Source organism: Oryzias melastigma, linkage group LG1 (genome assembly GCF_002922805.2).
Source record: "Oryzias melastigma strain HK-1 linkage group LG1, ASM292280v2, whole genome shotgun sequence".
Lineage (NCBI taxonomy): Eukaryota > Metazoa > Chordata > Actinopteri > Beloniformes > Adrianichthyidae > Oryzias > Oryzias melastigma.
In genome coordinates, this window is record NC_050512.1 from 13,068,475 (window position 1) to 13,084,561 (window position 16,087).

The following is a 16,087-nucleotide window of genomic DNA, read 5'->3' on the forward strand; positions in this document are numbered from 1 at the left end:
ATAAATATGTGCAGAGAAGTTACATATTGTCGACAGATAAATGCTGTGGAGCATCTCAGAAATCAGTTTTGGAATGTAAATTTTTAATTTCTAGCATTTTTTTTTTCAAATTAAGTAACTTGTCTTCTTTTAGGTAAATAATAGTTAACAATGTTAAAATAACATAAGAGGTGTCCTAACCTGTTGTATTATAAGTAATATTTTTGTAACAAAGACAAAAGGACCGACACATTGATAGATGTAATTTAAAAATTAGAGTGCATGAGACAAATATTTCAACATCACTGGTTATAGAAATGAAATGAGAACAAACACATTTGGTTCATCTTCACACTATGATTAACCTAATATTTTCCAGAATATTAATGCTTTATTTTTCTAAACTAGTAAGAGAGAAAATGACTATCAATATGTTCATTTATAGACAACAATGCTTATTTTATACATTTAAAAACCTTTTAAAGAAAAATCCATAACTTATAGTGTGGTCATGAATACTAACCAATCATTTTTACTGTGTAATTTTCACTTTTGCTTGAACTTAATTAACTTCACTTAATTCAGTCAGTCATCAAGCCACATAATGCAGCAAATCATTCAGCTGTCACGTAACCATGAACAGCTTTAACAAATATCTTAAATATCTTATCTTAAATATCTGAAATTGAAAAACTTCGAAATTGTTAGAAAAATAAATCAAAGACACATTTCCAGTCCACAGCAACATGTGATTTTATTCATTTCATCATCAGAAACATGAAGTGCAGCAGTAACGTGCTGCCATTCTGTCTTAAGATCAGTCGTTTGTCTGCTGTGGAGTCACACACCTGCAGAAGACACATCCATGTTGACATTACACACCATCACTTCAGAGTAAACGACCAAAACTAGCAGAATATGCACTGAGTTACAATAGTTCCTTGCAGCGCAGCATCGCTGTGCGTTGTCTTTCACAACATGATCATCAAATGTTTTGAGGAGTTAAAACACTAGGACTACGCAATGCCTTCTGATGTGAGAACACTTTGTGACCTTTGAAGTTTATGGGACTTTTATTTGGGTAAGAAACTTGCACGGTTACTGCAGTAACCAGCATGGAAGGGTGGTGGACATGAAAGAAGACGAATTCCAAAGCAGCTCTGCCGTTGTAAGCCACTGAAATGCAAAGGAAAGGGCACCCATTGTGGCGCCCGCCCCTGTTGAAGGGAACGGCAGCGGGGGGTACTTTATGACGCACTGAGATGAATGCAGAGACGGCCGTTTGATAGAATTGTGGCACAAGCTGTTCTGAGTCTGTAAGCCAGGTTAATTTAGAAGGTTAATTCCATCAAATAAACCTCAAATGGAGACATTTTTCGCCATCTAAATGATAAATATTTGGGCTGAGCACGCACTCGGTGTCCTTTTGTGTTTCAAGTTTTTAAAACAATTATGGATGAATTGAAACAGGTGGATCTTAACTGAAGAGCTGGAAAAAACAGCTGCACATCAAGTTAAAAATCTGTTTAAGTCAGTAGTTTTACAAGAAATTCATGATCACTTCTGAGAAGCAGACGTTCCCTGAAAACCTCTTCCTGAAGGTGAGAGTTAAAACATTTCAATCCTGGATTAAGAAAACAATCATTTCTTTATATGTGAAGAAAAACAAACAAAAGTGAGTCGTTATCAGAGCTAGATGCAGTAAAGAAATGTTTGGTTTCAAGAAGGATTTGATTCCTAGTGGAAGAAATACATTGGGCTTGTGGGTAATGCACAGATATGAGTATTGTTGCCACAAACTGAACAACTCTTGGAAAGGCCGGAGAGTGAACTCAAATGGAACTGGAGCCAAAACTACATAGAAGGTAAAGAGCTTTGCCTAAAATCACAATCCTGAACAGATTTTTAAAAAATATTTCTCCAATTTCCTCTTTGGGGTTAACAGAGCTTGTGGTTTGAACTCAGAAAAAATATTTTAAGTCATAAATAACTTTATTTTGAATACATACACTTAAGACACTTGAATTTATCCTTTGGTTACACTCAGAACTGACTATTAATTGTATGGTTTTCCACAACTTTCCACTTTAGTGATTCTGGTCCTTCTTGTTCAGTCACTTCTTTAAATTTTACATTCCTTTAGTAACAATAGGAGTATTTTTTTATTTTACTGTCTTAAATTGTTTGATTTCATGGCATTTTTGTCCACTTTCAAGTCTGCTTTTAATTATAATTATTTCATTTTAATGTAAAATACATATTATTAGTTTTTATCAGGTCTTTTTATTATTCTGCATCTATTTTGATATTTTTTCCAAGTGTTTCCTTTGTCTGTAGTTGTTGTCTCCTTTGGTAATCTTTTAAATTTCATATTGTGTTTTTTTTTTTGTGTTGCTTCACAATGTTGGTCAGTTTGCTTCACAAAGGTAGTCAAAGGAATATTTGGACGTCTTTGGAGTTCTCATGTTTGATTCCCACCAGAGGGTAGTTCGTTTTCAATTAGATATTTTCTCCCTAAATCGATAAATGAACAATCAAATCTACTTATTGTGTTATCTATGAATGTGAGTCAGTGAGAAACACGTATATAATGGTCAAAATGTTGAAAATATGTGATAATTTAAAGGAATATTAATCTTACAGCCTCTGCTGGTGGTTTGTGCTCAGATGAAATTTCTGTCCTCCAAATATTAAAAAAACTGATCTTCAATACACACTATGTGACTCCATGGCAACAAAGTTTTGTCACAAGAAACAATTTTGAAATGGTGCCTTATTTGGTTCTTTTCAAAAGTGACAAATCTTAATGTGAACCAGGATTTATGCGCTCATTTATGACTTTAAATCAAGTCTGGTTGAGTTCTGAACAGCTCTGTGGTTGCAATAATGCCACAACAGGAAAATAGAACATTTTTGTAAAATAAAAACCTGCACAGCAGAGACTTAATATTGGACATCCAAAACCAGAATCATATGACTGATACTCTTTGCTCTTTAAAACATTGTAAATTCTCAGTTTTATTTTTTCCAAATGAGGAACTTCTTTTTTTACCTCCATTGCTTTAATATAATGCACTTATTTTCTACAGATTGAGTACATGAAGTACTATAGTTGCTCTACAGTATCTATGACTTTACATATTGCAGTGATGATGTCAGTGGTTCTTCAAAGTGGCGTGGCAGGTGTGTTTCCCCTGATTGATAGGGTTTTCTTCACGACATGCAGAACACAGTGAGCTGCTTCTTTTTCCTGCTGGTACAAGGCCACTGCGATCATTCTGAGGTATTAAGCAAAAAAAACAAAAAAAAAAAAAACTGTGGAGCAGACGGCTGCTGAAAACCACACATGAAGTTAGGACGCAACAGATCTGGAACCCTGAAAGAAGCAGATGCTGAATCTCAGTGTCATCGGCGCTAATTAGCAGCATTACGAAGTGAGTGGGTGGGGTTTTGATCGACATCGTCACGGGCGCTAGCACAGACAGCAGCTACGCAGGCAAAAAGGTGATATGCCGTTTGTCAGTTTACTTACAGATAAAAAAGAAGCTTCACTTGATTTTCTGAAAGTTTGTTGCATCTTGTTGTTTACGATTTGTAAACCTGACAAAAAAAAATCCACCTTTGAAGACATGATGTGGACGTCACCTTACAATCCTGACAGGATCAGTTGAGTTTCCTGCTCTGTTGCTTCACTTCCAGCTGGGCTTGGTGGTCCTGATGGACGTCAGGTCTCTGCCCTGCACAGACCTTTCAGAGAAGCTGCTGTTCTTACGGATACTTTCTCGTATTGCGGGAGGGGGCGGAGTCTCGCTGCGGTGGGAGGCCTTCACGCTCTGAACCCGGCGCAGGTTTGTCACTTGTGGCTTCTCCTCACTGCTGTGAACAGACACCCGACCTGGTTTTGCGGAAGACTGTCGGCCCATGAGGGAGGGGCTGCGGGACGGCGTGGACGGCACAGATGAAGCGGGGGTCTCTTTCTTGGTCCTGGAAGACGAAGCCACTGTGTTCCTGGCAAAGCTGGGAACGTCGGCTGTGCTTTTGGGGGCGTGTGTGTGGACGCTGCTGTTCTCAGAGGTCGCCCCTCCCTGGGCTTGAGCTTGGGCCAGAGCCCTCATGGTGGAGCGGCACATCTTCTCCTCAGGGGGAGGCTTGGGGATGTTTCTGAGGGGTTTGGCATTCGGTTTGTGGATGGAGGCTTTCCTTGGCATGGAATCCCGTGCCCATCGGGAGCTGCTTCCCGTCTGCCCGCCTCCTCTCTGAACCTTTGACTCCTCGGGAGGCAAACTTGAGTGGCGAAGACTTCTGGTGGTCTTGTCGCTCCGCCCTCTTGCTGGCGTGCTCTGGTCCCGCAGAGGCCGCCGCAGCTCTCCGCCGTCGTGCGCTGCGGGCTTCTCCGCTCGCTTGCTGCTCCCGGACCTGGTGAGCTTGCTGATGGGCACCACCTTCCGCATGCCCTGATTCTCACTGCCGGTGAGCGTTCGAACCCCTCGCGCTCCGCTGGACTTCGGGACTTTGTTGCTTTTGGAGTGTGCAGATTTCTTGCAGCTTCTCTGTGCCTCTTTTTCCACGCCCTGCTTTCCTTCAGCCGTGTCGCAGCTCTCCGTGTCCCACTCCTCCGTGGTCCCAGATGGAGCTGCAGACGCCGCATCTGCAGGCTGGAGCGCCGAGAGCTCATTGACAGAAAGAGACTGATCACTGGGGGACAAAGACTCCACGTTAGAGGACAAAGAGCTTTGATCTTTTTTTCTCTCCTGTCCTTTGTCTGTTCCAAAATAAAGTCCTTCTTTAGTCAGGGAAGAGCTCTTAGCATCAGAGTAATCCAGAGTAACGGAGCAGTCCGTTTCTGTGCAGTCTACTATGTAAAACGTTGGCTTCCTGTTGGACACGGAGGTGTCTAGTGGGAGAGGAGTGTCACAGGTGGTTGAAGAAACTGTACTGCAGTCCTCCTCATCCTTCTCCGCCCCAGCCTGCATGGGAGAAATGACTTCACCCTCTCCTCCAGCCTCCACACCTTCACCCTCCAGAAGGCCTTTCAGAGTCTTGGGAGTCGACTGTCTTTCGTTGTCCAAGTTTGTCACCACGACATCCTTCAGGTTGACGAAGTGCGTCTGATTGCTGTTGTTGTTTGGACTGGGGAGATCAAAAGCTTGAGGGCCTCGGACTAAAGTATGCTTCTCCACTCGGACATTCATCTGTCCAGACAGGGTTGGGTTGGAGAAAAGCGCGGGCCTTTGAAAGACACAAAAGGAAGGACGGAGAACACTGTTTTCTGACACAGATGAATAGTCATTGTAGTTACAGGAGTCCTCCTTATCTTTCAGTCTAGAGGAGGACAACCTGGATAACGGGCTAATAGGTTCAGTTTCTGCATGTGGAGACGTCACTACCTCACGACTGTCATCCTGCGCTAAAATCCACGGGGTCGTCCTTCGCTGGATGTTTCGACCCGAGCGCGGCAGGCTGTTAAACTTAGAAAAGTCAGAGGAGCTGGTCGGGCTTCCGAACAGCTCAAGGTATCCTTGGAGTTCCCGATCTGCTACAGAGTTCACTGTGTGCCGGTGGCGCCGAGCGCTCGCGGAGCGCCCCAGTGGGTTGAAAGGACTCTGAGAGCGCTTCTGGAAGAAGTCCAAAAGACCCTCCTTTGTGAGCATTTCCATGTCGCTCTCGCTGCTGCTGCGGCCAAAGACGCCGCTCTGATCCTCACCCGCCCACGCAAAGCGCTTCTCCTCCAGTTCCTTTAGACGCCGCTGTCTGGACGCTTCCTTCAACTCGCGGTCCACATTGTCCTGAAAGAAACAAAGAGGTCAGCACATCAGCGCTCCCATTAGACTGGAACGTAAATCTGAAAATGTTGCTTAAATGACAACGTTTTCCCAGAATTAAGCTTTTAATGAAGACGTTATACTGATTTCAACACAGGTAAACCTTAGCTAAAAATATATATTTATACGTATTTTTAATCTCTTTAAGACAGGTAGGCCTTAGCTAAAAATATATACTTATATGTATTTTTTTATCTCAACCCTGGAGACCCCAGAAACAAATTTCTTCTGGATTTTCAGAGTTAGTTTGAACGTTTTTTTTGTTCATTTTGGTTATAGCAGCAATTAACAGCAACACAAAATATATAAAAATATAAGTATAACATGAAAAAATATACAATAAGTTAATTAATTAAAAATAAAAATGAAAAAAGGAACATTGGGCAAATTTGACCATGTGGTTTCTCCATGGCAAATTAAAATTGACTTACATTACATAAAATAAATTAATAAAACATATGAATTAATCTAAATAAAATAATCTTTTAATATTTTTTTTAAATAATCATCTGTTTTATTGAATAATTGTAGAAAAGTTATGTACAAACTGTTTTTGTAAACAATTGGAATAGAAATTGACAAGCTAATGGACACTGAATTGGATATTGTGGGTCTGCAGAGCACTGATCGTTAAAAGTTCTAACTGACCTTGACAGCTTTGTTGAACTTGATGCAGAAGTCTTGGAAGATGCGGAAGCACTCGTCCAGCTTGAAGGTGTCCTTGTCTTCACAAAAGAAATCAATGAGAGCGTTCCCCTCTTTACGCAGTTCCAGCCTGCGTCGTTTTAAATCCTGCAGCGTCTGTGCTGAGCTCTGAGAGAAGACATCAAACACAAGTCAACCATCTTCAAGTGCTCCTCTTTCGTGGACAGTTGGATGCAGCAGCTTTAGTGAAAAGTTCACCTGCAGAAAGGGCTCCAGCTGCTGCAGTAGCTCCTCGTCCCCTCGGACTTTCTCATCCAAGGATTTGATTCGGACGAAAAGGGAGGAAAACTCCAGCTCGATGTTTTCCACTGAAACTCTACATGGACAGAGCAGAGTAATTAGGACACGCTTTTTTTTTTTGGAGATGTTGCATAATAATCAAGGAGACAGTGGACTTAAAAAAAAAAAAAAAAGCATCAGCATTTTGCTGAAGTCGCTGTGTGGCTTTTAAAAATCCAGACAGGACTGCTGCTTGATGCATCCTGAGAGGGGCGGGGGGGGGAGTCATGCCTTTCTGTGGTGCAGCAGGTGCACTTTTACCAAAGATGTGTGACCTTGTGAAGGTCAGAGAGCCCCTAGAGTCACGGTGTGTTTTTGTGCATGCCTCAAGGCACTTAAGAGAGATGTCAGCCTGGGTAAGGTGGCTGGACTTTTACATACTTTATCAAAGGTCTACAGCTCGTTGAACTATTAAATAGTTAGATTTCTTTCATAAATTTGATTTGGATGCACCCGGGGTGTACCCCATCTTTTACCAACAGTTGGGATAGGCTCCAGCAACCCCCCCAAAGGAGATTCAGCAGGTTTGGGAAAAAGATTTGGACATTTTTAGCTGAAATGATCAATGCAAGAGACTCTTTCTTCCCTCTGTTGGTTGATTGGTGGGAAACTGTTTGTCAACATTGGAAAAATACAACCTAATAAACAGTTTTAAAACTACAATGAAAAAGAAAACAAACAGACCTAATAACAAAACAAGCTGACAGTTGCTAGCAAGCCTTTTTTGTGGGATCTTATTGTAGAGAAGACTGATTAAACGGAGAAATGCAGCTTTGTGCTCAATTTACCTGGCGGCACTCTGCACATCCTGAAGCTTCTCTGGAAACTTGAGCAGCTTCTCATCTTTCTTTTTTGCCTCCTGAGAACAGACACAGCACAGTTTAGCTCCTAATGTCTAGAAATGTGCTATGTAAAGTGGCTGACTGTCATTTTTGTTTAGTTATGTAACTGTTTGGCCTGCTAGTGTTGGCTCTGTGGAGCTTCCTGTCACCATCTGCTGTCCACCTGCCCCCCTTCATTCATGATGTGGGATAAGGATTTCAGAGACTTTGTCCCATGAGGACAATTTTCAGCGACTTTAAGGTCTATGTCTCTCTCTTCTTACGTAACTACTAAGGACTGTTTCGCTTTAGGCTATATATTTCGGAAAAAATCACAGTAAAAATAAATATGAATATTTGTCTTCTGTAATAGTTTTTTTAAATAAAACACCATAAAACCAGTCACTTCCTCAGCTGAAACTCTACTATAAAACAGAAATATTTCTAACAGTATTTCAGTACTTTCCATTCAAATACGAGCATTCCCAGGTGAGACGCTTTTTGTGATGTAAACTTATAAATAGTAATCCTTTGGGAGCTCACATGACCACATAAACGGCGCCCCCTCTTTCATACTTTGCTCTTGGGAAATGCTTTTGTGTTCGGCTCAGGTTGACGTCACAAACAGCTGAGTAATGCTACAACAAAGAGCAGCTGAATAAGAATGTCATTTCTTAAAACTTCCCTTTACTGACTTGATTTAGCTGAAATACGAATGACCTGAAAACTGAGCGTAGAAATTGCTGGAAAGAATCTTCACTAACCATGGCAACAAAATGAAGCAGGTTCATCCCAGGCTTGTTAGCCTTTGTGTCGGCTAGAGAGAGAAGAGAGGACAGCTTGAAGCCCACAGCGTTTCCAGCATAGCCACCCTGAGAGCAGAAGAACACAATTATTTACTTGGTCCTTTGATAATTTTTGTAGTGGTAATACAAAGGTAATAAACTGAGTTTTCACATAAAAATAAAGGAGTGGATGCTTTAAAACTCTTACGGCATTCATGATGTTTCCGGCCTGCAGCACCAGGTGAAGGATGGCGTGAAGCTCCTCACAGTTCAGCAGCTCTGCAGGAGATCATTACAAACCTGGTTAGGCACAAACTTCTCTTTTTATTGTAAAGCATTTTTGTAATCTGGGGGAGTTAGATAAATAAAGCGTCATTTATTCAAGTTTCTGGTTTGTGGTGTCTAAATGTGTGTGCAGAAGTGGGTCGTTACCTTTGGTTGCAACGCGGACAATATCGATGTCATGGCTCATGGCTGCACAGCAAGGGAAGAACTCCTCACGGAGGACCATGGCCTCAATCCGAACTTCAAACCTGACAGGCAGCAGAGAGGGTTTACACTGTAGTTTTGATTATTTTATTTTAAAAAAATGATGCATTTTCTCAAATCAGCTTTAACAAAAAAAGCTACAATTATGTCACTCGTTTGAGATTTTCCATTGAAGGATTTTTATTTTTTGACATCACCTGTTATTTAATATACCTTGATATTAATAAACGTCAAATGTGCACGCACAAGCATATTATATTGACATGTATTTTTATTTATATCCCAGAAAATACATGAAGGTTTTAAGTCCATGCTCTTGTTGTTGAACTTCATCTGTTATCGTCTGCTGATACTGCACATGCTGTACTCTCATCATCTGTTGCCAGGCTGCAGATGCCTCATCCTGGTGCATTAAGGCCCTGAGGAAATCTCAGGAGATTTCAGTTTCTTATATACCCTTCTCAGAGGTTTTTATAGTTTTACTCTTGGGTTTTTAGCTTTTCTCTATAATATAAATTCATCCCAGTTCTAAAACTTTCAAACTTGAACAAAACAAATGACTAAAACTACTCTAAGAGATTAGTTCATAGCAAATTCAATTTAAAGATTATTAGAGAAGAATTCTGGGGTTCACAACTTCCCCACAAACACACGGCCTTGAACATTTGAGCATGTTTTGTGACAAAAGCAGCAACTTTCCTTTATTGTTTTATTTTGAAGGTTGAGTTTTTCATTGAGCCACAGAAAATACTGTTGAGATTTAGAAATGCATCAAATTTAAAGATACACAGTTTTATTTATTAGCAGAGAAATCGTCTATTGAACTACATCAAAGTTCTATTAAATAATCAGAAAGTCCGGATGAAGATAACAAGCTGTGTCCAGAAAATTAGTTTTAAAAGGGAATTTCTTTGGTTCTATCAAAACAGAAATTCAATGGGTCTCTGTACAAAATGGTATACATCTTTTCTCTTCTGCTCACCTGCTGACTTCACTTTTCATTTAATGTAAACTCAGTGCATCATCATTGAAAATAACTCACCGTGGAACGTGGATTAGGAGGAACATAAAGGAGTCCACCAGTGTCAGCTTGTCTGGATCCCCTTTAAACGCCTGGAGCTTCTTGATCTGCAAACAGGATGAAGAGAAAGAGGAAGCTCAGCAGGATGCGTTGTTTTGTTTCTAATTCACACCAACTGTCTTTGATGGTTGTCTGTCATTCATTTCTCTACACAAGCCACACACAAACCTCCTCAGCGTCCGGCAGCAACTTCAGCAGGTCTTTGAGCAGCTCGGCTCCATAGATCTTTCCGTCTCCTCGAAGTATGTCTTCAACAATGGAGGGGTTGGACCTGAAAGACAGGGAGAGCGTTTGCTTTCATTGAACAGGTGGTCGCTTTCAAAGCCTCTGAGAAAACAACGGCACAAAAAAAAAATGTATTTGAAGAATAAATGCATACAGAGTTCACTATAAAAAAGCCAAAAGAAGAATTATATATGTAGAAATTAAAAACTCCAGAGTGTGTTAATGTATTAAATTAATAATCTTAACTTCATATGGCACAGGCTTTATAAGGGGAAATTGTGACACTTAAAAAAGAACCCTTTGTGGGAAAAGATGGAGCCCATTTATTAAAGTTTAAAGAAAGTTAAAATTTCAGATGAAAAAGGGAAGCATCATAGTTGGATTAATTAAAAAAAAAAAAAAACTACAAAAATATTCACGTGATAAAACATTCAATAAAATGAAGAAATGATGTGGCAATAAATAAAAAAAAGTATAATAGAGGCATAAAATAAAAGATATGAATGAGAATGGTGATGTAATCAGCACAATGATACACAGAGAGTAACCCAGATTTTCAGGAAACAGTTAAGCGCTGCAGAACAACCAGGAGCAGCATAAATAATCTGTGCAAACACACTGCTGACAAGCAGCCCAACACATTTACCCATAACCCTTCAAGAAGCAGCGATAATTCATGTTAAAATCCCACGGCCTTCATAAACTAGAGAGTGCAAAAGAAAGAGGAAATACAAGCTGTGAGGTCATCGCTCATATTTGCTGTTTACTCTGAGTGGCATTGCTCAGGCAAATGTCAGTAAAATCCAGTGGAGGGCCATGCAAATACACTGCCATGGAAACAGATGTCGAACACACTTAATGCCACAACAACCTTTGTCAAAGAGCAAAAGCCTGCCGACTGCACTTCATTCACATCTGCAGAAATAGTCTGCACCATGACACTCTAAAAAGAATCAGTTATGACTTTAATGAGAAAATAAAAACTAGGAGAAGCTATGAGGAGTAACTGGAGTCACTGGTTTTTATAGAGAAACCTGCTGATTTTCTTTCCTCTGTGTCATACAGTTTGTCTGTCAGCTGCTTGGCATTTAATGTATCCCTCCTCCTTCCATACACAGACACAAGAAAAACGAATTTACATTTGTGCTACTTTACATATCAGGAAAGGTTAGGATTATATCTGGACTTCATCAGATGTTTGAACTTGTTCTGTTTCACTAAAACTATTTGCATAAAAAAAATTCCAAAACATAGAAGAAGCAAAAAAACAACAACAAAAAAAACACTTTAAATCAGTCAAACCTTGCTGTTTTACTGTTGAGGTTGTTTGAAGCAATAAAAACTGACAAAATAACAATTTTATCCCCTATGCTTTCTTTAGCTCATCTGTTAGCATCTTTAATCACTTTTCCTATCAGATTCAATATTCTCTGTGGTAAATTAAGGATGGTGATTGAGCTTTTCTCTTTTACTGCTGTGATTGGCCTTTCAAGTGGCCTCAAATATTAATTTACTGTAGAAGACAAACAGATAAACTCATAGTTTTCTAAACGTTTTAGATTCAAAAAATAGTCACTATTCTGTGCAGCAGCTGCTGATTTCATCCAACAAAGTTTATTACAGCTCAACATCTCCACTTCGGTCTCCTCTAGCAGAATAATTTTCATTACGTTGTTTGCTCTGAGGAAAGTAAATGCTGCTGTCCTGTGGTGATAAGAGAGGAGTCTTCCAGCTCTGACATAACACAATTTGCAAAGTATTAGATCAGGTCGCTTTATTCATGATTTTGTGCAAATCTGTTGTGATATTCATACCTGTCAGTTAAAGTCCAGCTTCAACTATATTTTTATCTATTGTAAAAGCGTTCACACAGTTATTTAAACTATGATTATTGAGTTTTTAGCCAAAAGCAAAAAGCCTGTATCGTTTTTAAGACCTTTTCTTCAGTGCAGCAGGAGTTTATTAGAAATTTGCCTACGGGTTGTGGTTGGGACTGTTGGAGTGGAAGTTATCCTTCGTTGATATCCCAGTGTTCTGTTGTTTACACTCTCTCCTGCTGGATGCATCAGAGTTAGAGCGGAGCAGGATGACTAAATAAAGAAATACTCAGAAATACAGTTTTAATCTTTCAATTTTTTTATATGTCCTCTGTTGTGAGAAAAATGCCAGAAAGACATGTTAAAAACACAATTTTCGTAGGAGTTGGTCTTTAACAAGTTTCATCTTTAAAAAAATATATATTTTGTCTTAACACCTGATAATTCCAGCTTATAAATGTTTTTTGCTGGTATTTTACTCAAATGCCCTTGACTTTTTACAGGCAGAATTTTAACATTTGATTCTATTATTATTATCTGTGATATACTTTTAAATTTTCATATCTGGGCCTACTTACAGATTCCCTGTTTTTATGAAAGGGTGTTTCAACTCCAGTCTCCATGGAAAAAATTAATCCGAGGTACTGGACACAAAAACATGGCCGATTTTGAAATCCCTGATTCAGAAGTGCAGTTTTTAAGGCAACAACGAGCGGATCAGCTCTACATCTAACACACAGTGCTTGAGGGTTCATGGAAGTTCGTGGAAGTTTCCACATGTGCTTAGTGGATTTGGAGAAAGTGTTTGATCTTGATCCTTCTTGTGTTCTGTGGGAGGTGCTTTAGGAATATGGGGTTTGTGCTCTCGGTGTACTATGTTTCTACACTAACTGATGGTCATGAGCTCAGAGTCAAGACCTGAAAGGAGACAAGCATATGAAATAAGTTTCCTCTGTCCCACAGCTGGGCGTTCCCTCTAAAATAAGGTGAGGAGCTCAGTCACTTGGGAGGAGCTGCTCTTTTACACAAATAGATGCCAGTTTAGTGTGCCACTGGGATCTCTTTTAGATGCCTCCTTGAAGGCTCTCTGGGGAGGTGGTGCAGGATTGTTCTGCAGGGAGGAGACCAAAGACACTCTCAACTGACCCAGAAGCACTTTGAGGTTTCCCAGCAGAACTGGAAGAAGGTTCTTAAAAGAGTAAGGTGTCGACATCTCAGTGTTGACTGCTGCCTCTTGTAACCTCGCTCTGGATGAGCGCAAGATGGACGGATGCTTATAGTTTGATGCTAAAGTGAGCTAAAATCTAAACTCCTTGCTCAATGTTTTAAAAGGGATGCAAAAAATGTACAATTTTATTTGGTTTGCTTTGCTTTCACACAGAGTGGACCAAACATACAAAGGAGTTCCACAGTGACAACAGCTGCTCACTTGTTGTGGTGATGCTTGAAACAAAAATTCTGACCAGGAAAAGAAAAGACTCAAAAAGAAAACATGCTAATCCCCCTCTGCTGTTTCACAACAAGAATATTTTTCTCCCTTTTTCATGATTTGTTCCAGTTTGAATGAGTGCAGTTTTTATCCCTGTACTTCTGCTACTCTTATGTCCAAATTCCTTCACTACTCACTACTTAGAGCACTTTACAGTGTGTTCAACTGTGATGACCCACACTGAGGTTTTGTTGAAGTTTAGGTTTTTGCAAAATCAAAACTCAATGAACTTTCTCACCTGCCTGATCAAACCTCTCTATCCAACCACAAGAGTCTAAGTTGGGTCATGTGACCCAGGTGTGAACGCATGCTTAGAAACCAACTGAAACTTACCTCTTAAACTGCTTGAGAAAAATTCCCACATTCATTCCCCTCTTTGAGTCAAGGATGCTGATCTGAAACAAGATGAAGCATACTTTTTAAAACATATTTATTCAGTTCATTTATTTCAAAGGTTCTGTGTAACTTGATTATTTGAATGTGCAGCTAAACATGCATTAAAACTATTTTTTATCTGTGTACTCTGGAGAATTAAAATCCTCTGAACATTACACGTATTTTTTAATCAAAAGATTGTATTACATTTCTTAAACAGGAAAAACCGACTATAAAAATAACTTTTACTTGCAATCAGAGCCATATACTCTTTTAAACAAATGATGCTGCTTGGTGTAGCAGGTGTAGCAAAAGTAGCAAAAACATAATCATTAGGGCTGGGTATCAATGCCATTTAGATGCTGTTTCAATAAAATTATTCTAAGATATCAGTTCGTTTTTTTTATTTTCAATTCATGGGGACCATTTTCATTTAACCTTTAAAGTACATGTTTTACTTATGTTACTAATAAATTTGCATTCAATTTCAAATACTCAACCCAGTTACTAAAACATGTATATGCTCTGCTGCTGTAATCAGTAAATCATCACAACTAAATGAAAACTTTATTCAAATAGCAGACAACATGAAAACATAACGACTCTTAAGGTCCGTGAAGACAGTGAAACAAGTGAGAAAGATTGAGGAACTCAAATAAAAATTAGGTATTATGTAAAGTTGGAGACATATTTCCTGGTTTGAAGCTTAGATTTGTATGTACAACATATTTTACTTTAGCATAAAAATGCTTAAAATCTTACAAAAAAAAATACCAAAGTTACATCTGATTTAATTTGAAAATGATCCACTGCAATTTTCATTTAAATTAATCGTCCTCAGTATTTAAAGACAGACTCCAATGAAAATTGTTTTAACATGTTTTTTTTTTGTCATTTTTCTGATGATTGAGGACATTTATAAAGAAATCTAAGGTTAAAGTTGTGTTTATGAGTGTTTCTTTATTTAAATTGTGGGGACTCAGGAGCAAAGGCAAAAATTCTGCTTGACAAAGCTTTAGGTTTCTACATAAAAACTACAATCTGGGAGCCACAAGCTCCCTGATCCACTCCATTCTGTTGTATCCGCCTGCAGACACAAAGATCTATTAAAATCTTTGTTTTCTCATCCAAACTGACATCTGGCTTAAAACTGTACAAATATGATAGCTCCAATATTGCTAGCCATTTTCGTTGCACTGCTAATGCTAGGTTGAGGTATTGGGGGGGCTGAGTGTAAACAAAGGGATGATGGGAAATGAGGGAAGGATACACTTCTGCAGACATTTTACCCTAGAAACCAACACAGACTTTTTAATTTTGCCTAAAAACAGCATAATCATAACTGAAAGACCCTTGGCAACACTTTTACAATCGATCTAATGAGGACTTGAGGGGACTAAAGCGTCCCTTTTTGTTTTCCTTATAAGGCCATCAGCTTTGTCGCACTTTTTGTTTCTCCCTTGTTTTACAGCTTGTTAATCTTTTAGTTTATCTATTAAAGTTTTTCACTTCCTGTCATCAAGTCTGGTCTCTTGCATTGTGGGTCCTCATCACTGGGTTGATTGCACTATTCTTTCAGATATTGTGGCTTCAATTATTTTCATGTTTCATGCAGGTGTTGGTTTACTTTTCACCTCATGACCAATTCATGCATTTGTGTTTACTCTCTATGTTTCTAAAGAAAAACTCAAACTAATGTTTGTAAAGACGCTTTACTAAGTGAGGATGTTTAAGAAATCTGGGGTATATGTTTGTTTGTAATGTAGGTAGGTGCTGCTTATGTTTGCACACAGAACCCTTAAAGTTAACAATCACACATTCCACATTTATTTAGTTTGGATTGTTGTAGTTTAATATGACAAAAGAACATGTGAGTTAATGTTTTACAACTTCCTGTCTTCTACTCACCTCCCCTTTGCTGCTCTCCTTAAAAGAGCGAGATCTAGACACGCGTGATGATGCTCCAGCTGTTGCCGATGCTCCGCGTAAATTGGTGGCCACGTCCTCCTGCTGCCCGAACAGCTCCTCCACAGAGCGGACGTCTATCTGGAACTGCTGCTGCCGGACCGCAATCGTCCAGATGTTCGGCTTTCCACGCACCTTCTCCTCCGGGATGGGCTTCCAGTAGAAGCTCCGGACGCGCCGCTTTTTCCTCCCGTTGTGGCCGGTGGGCGTGGTGGATGGAGGTGGTGGGAGTGGAGGTGCTCCCGGGGGCGGGGG

The 16,087-nt window shown here is 39.6% G+C and overlaps 1 protein-coding gene across 1 annotated transcript; it reads right to left on the minus strand.

Annotated features, from left to right (window-relative positions):
- Positions 1-707: 707 nt before the first annotated feature.
- fhdc1 (FH2 domain containing 1) lies at positions 708-16,081 on the minus strand (the record flags this gene model as incomplete). Its single annotated transcript, XM_024260066.2, has 11 exons — positions 708-5,765; positions 6,450-6,614; positions 6,705-6,822; positions 7,574-7,644; positions 8,371-8,478; positions 8,600-8,670; positions 8,824-8,924; positions 9,923-10,008; positions 10,130-10,232; positions 13,826-13,887; positions 15,776-16,081. Coding segments are annotated over 11 exons (3,288 nt in total), but the record flags the coding sequence as incomplete, so codon positions are not given.
- Between the last annotated feature and the right edge of the window lie 6 nt (positions 16,082-16,087).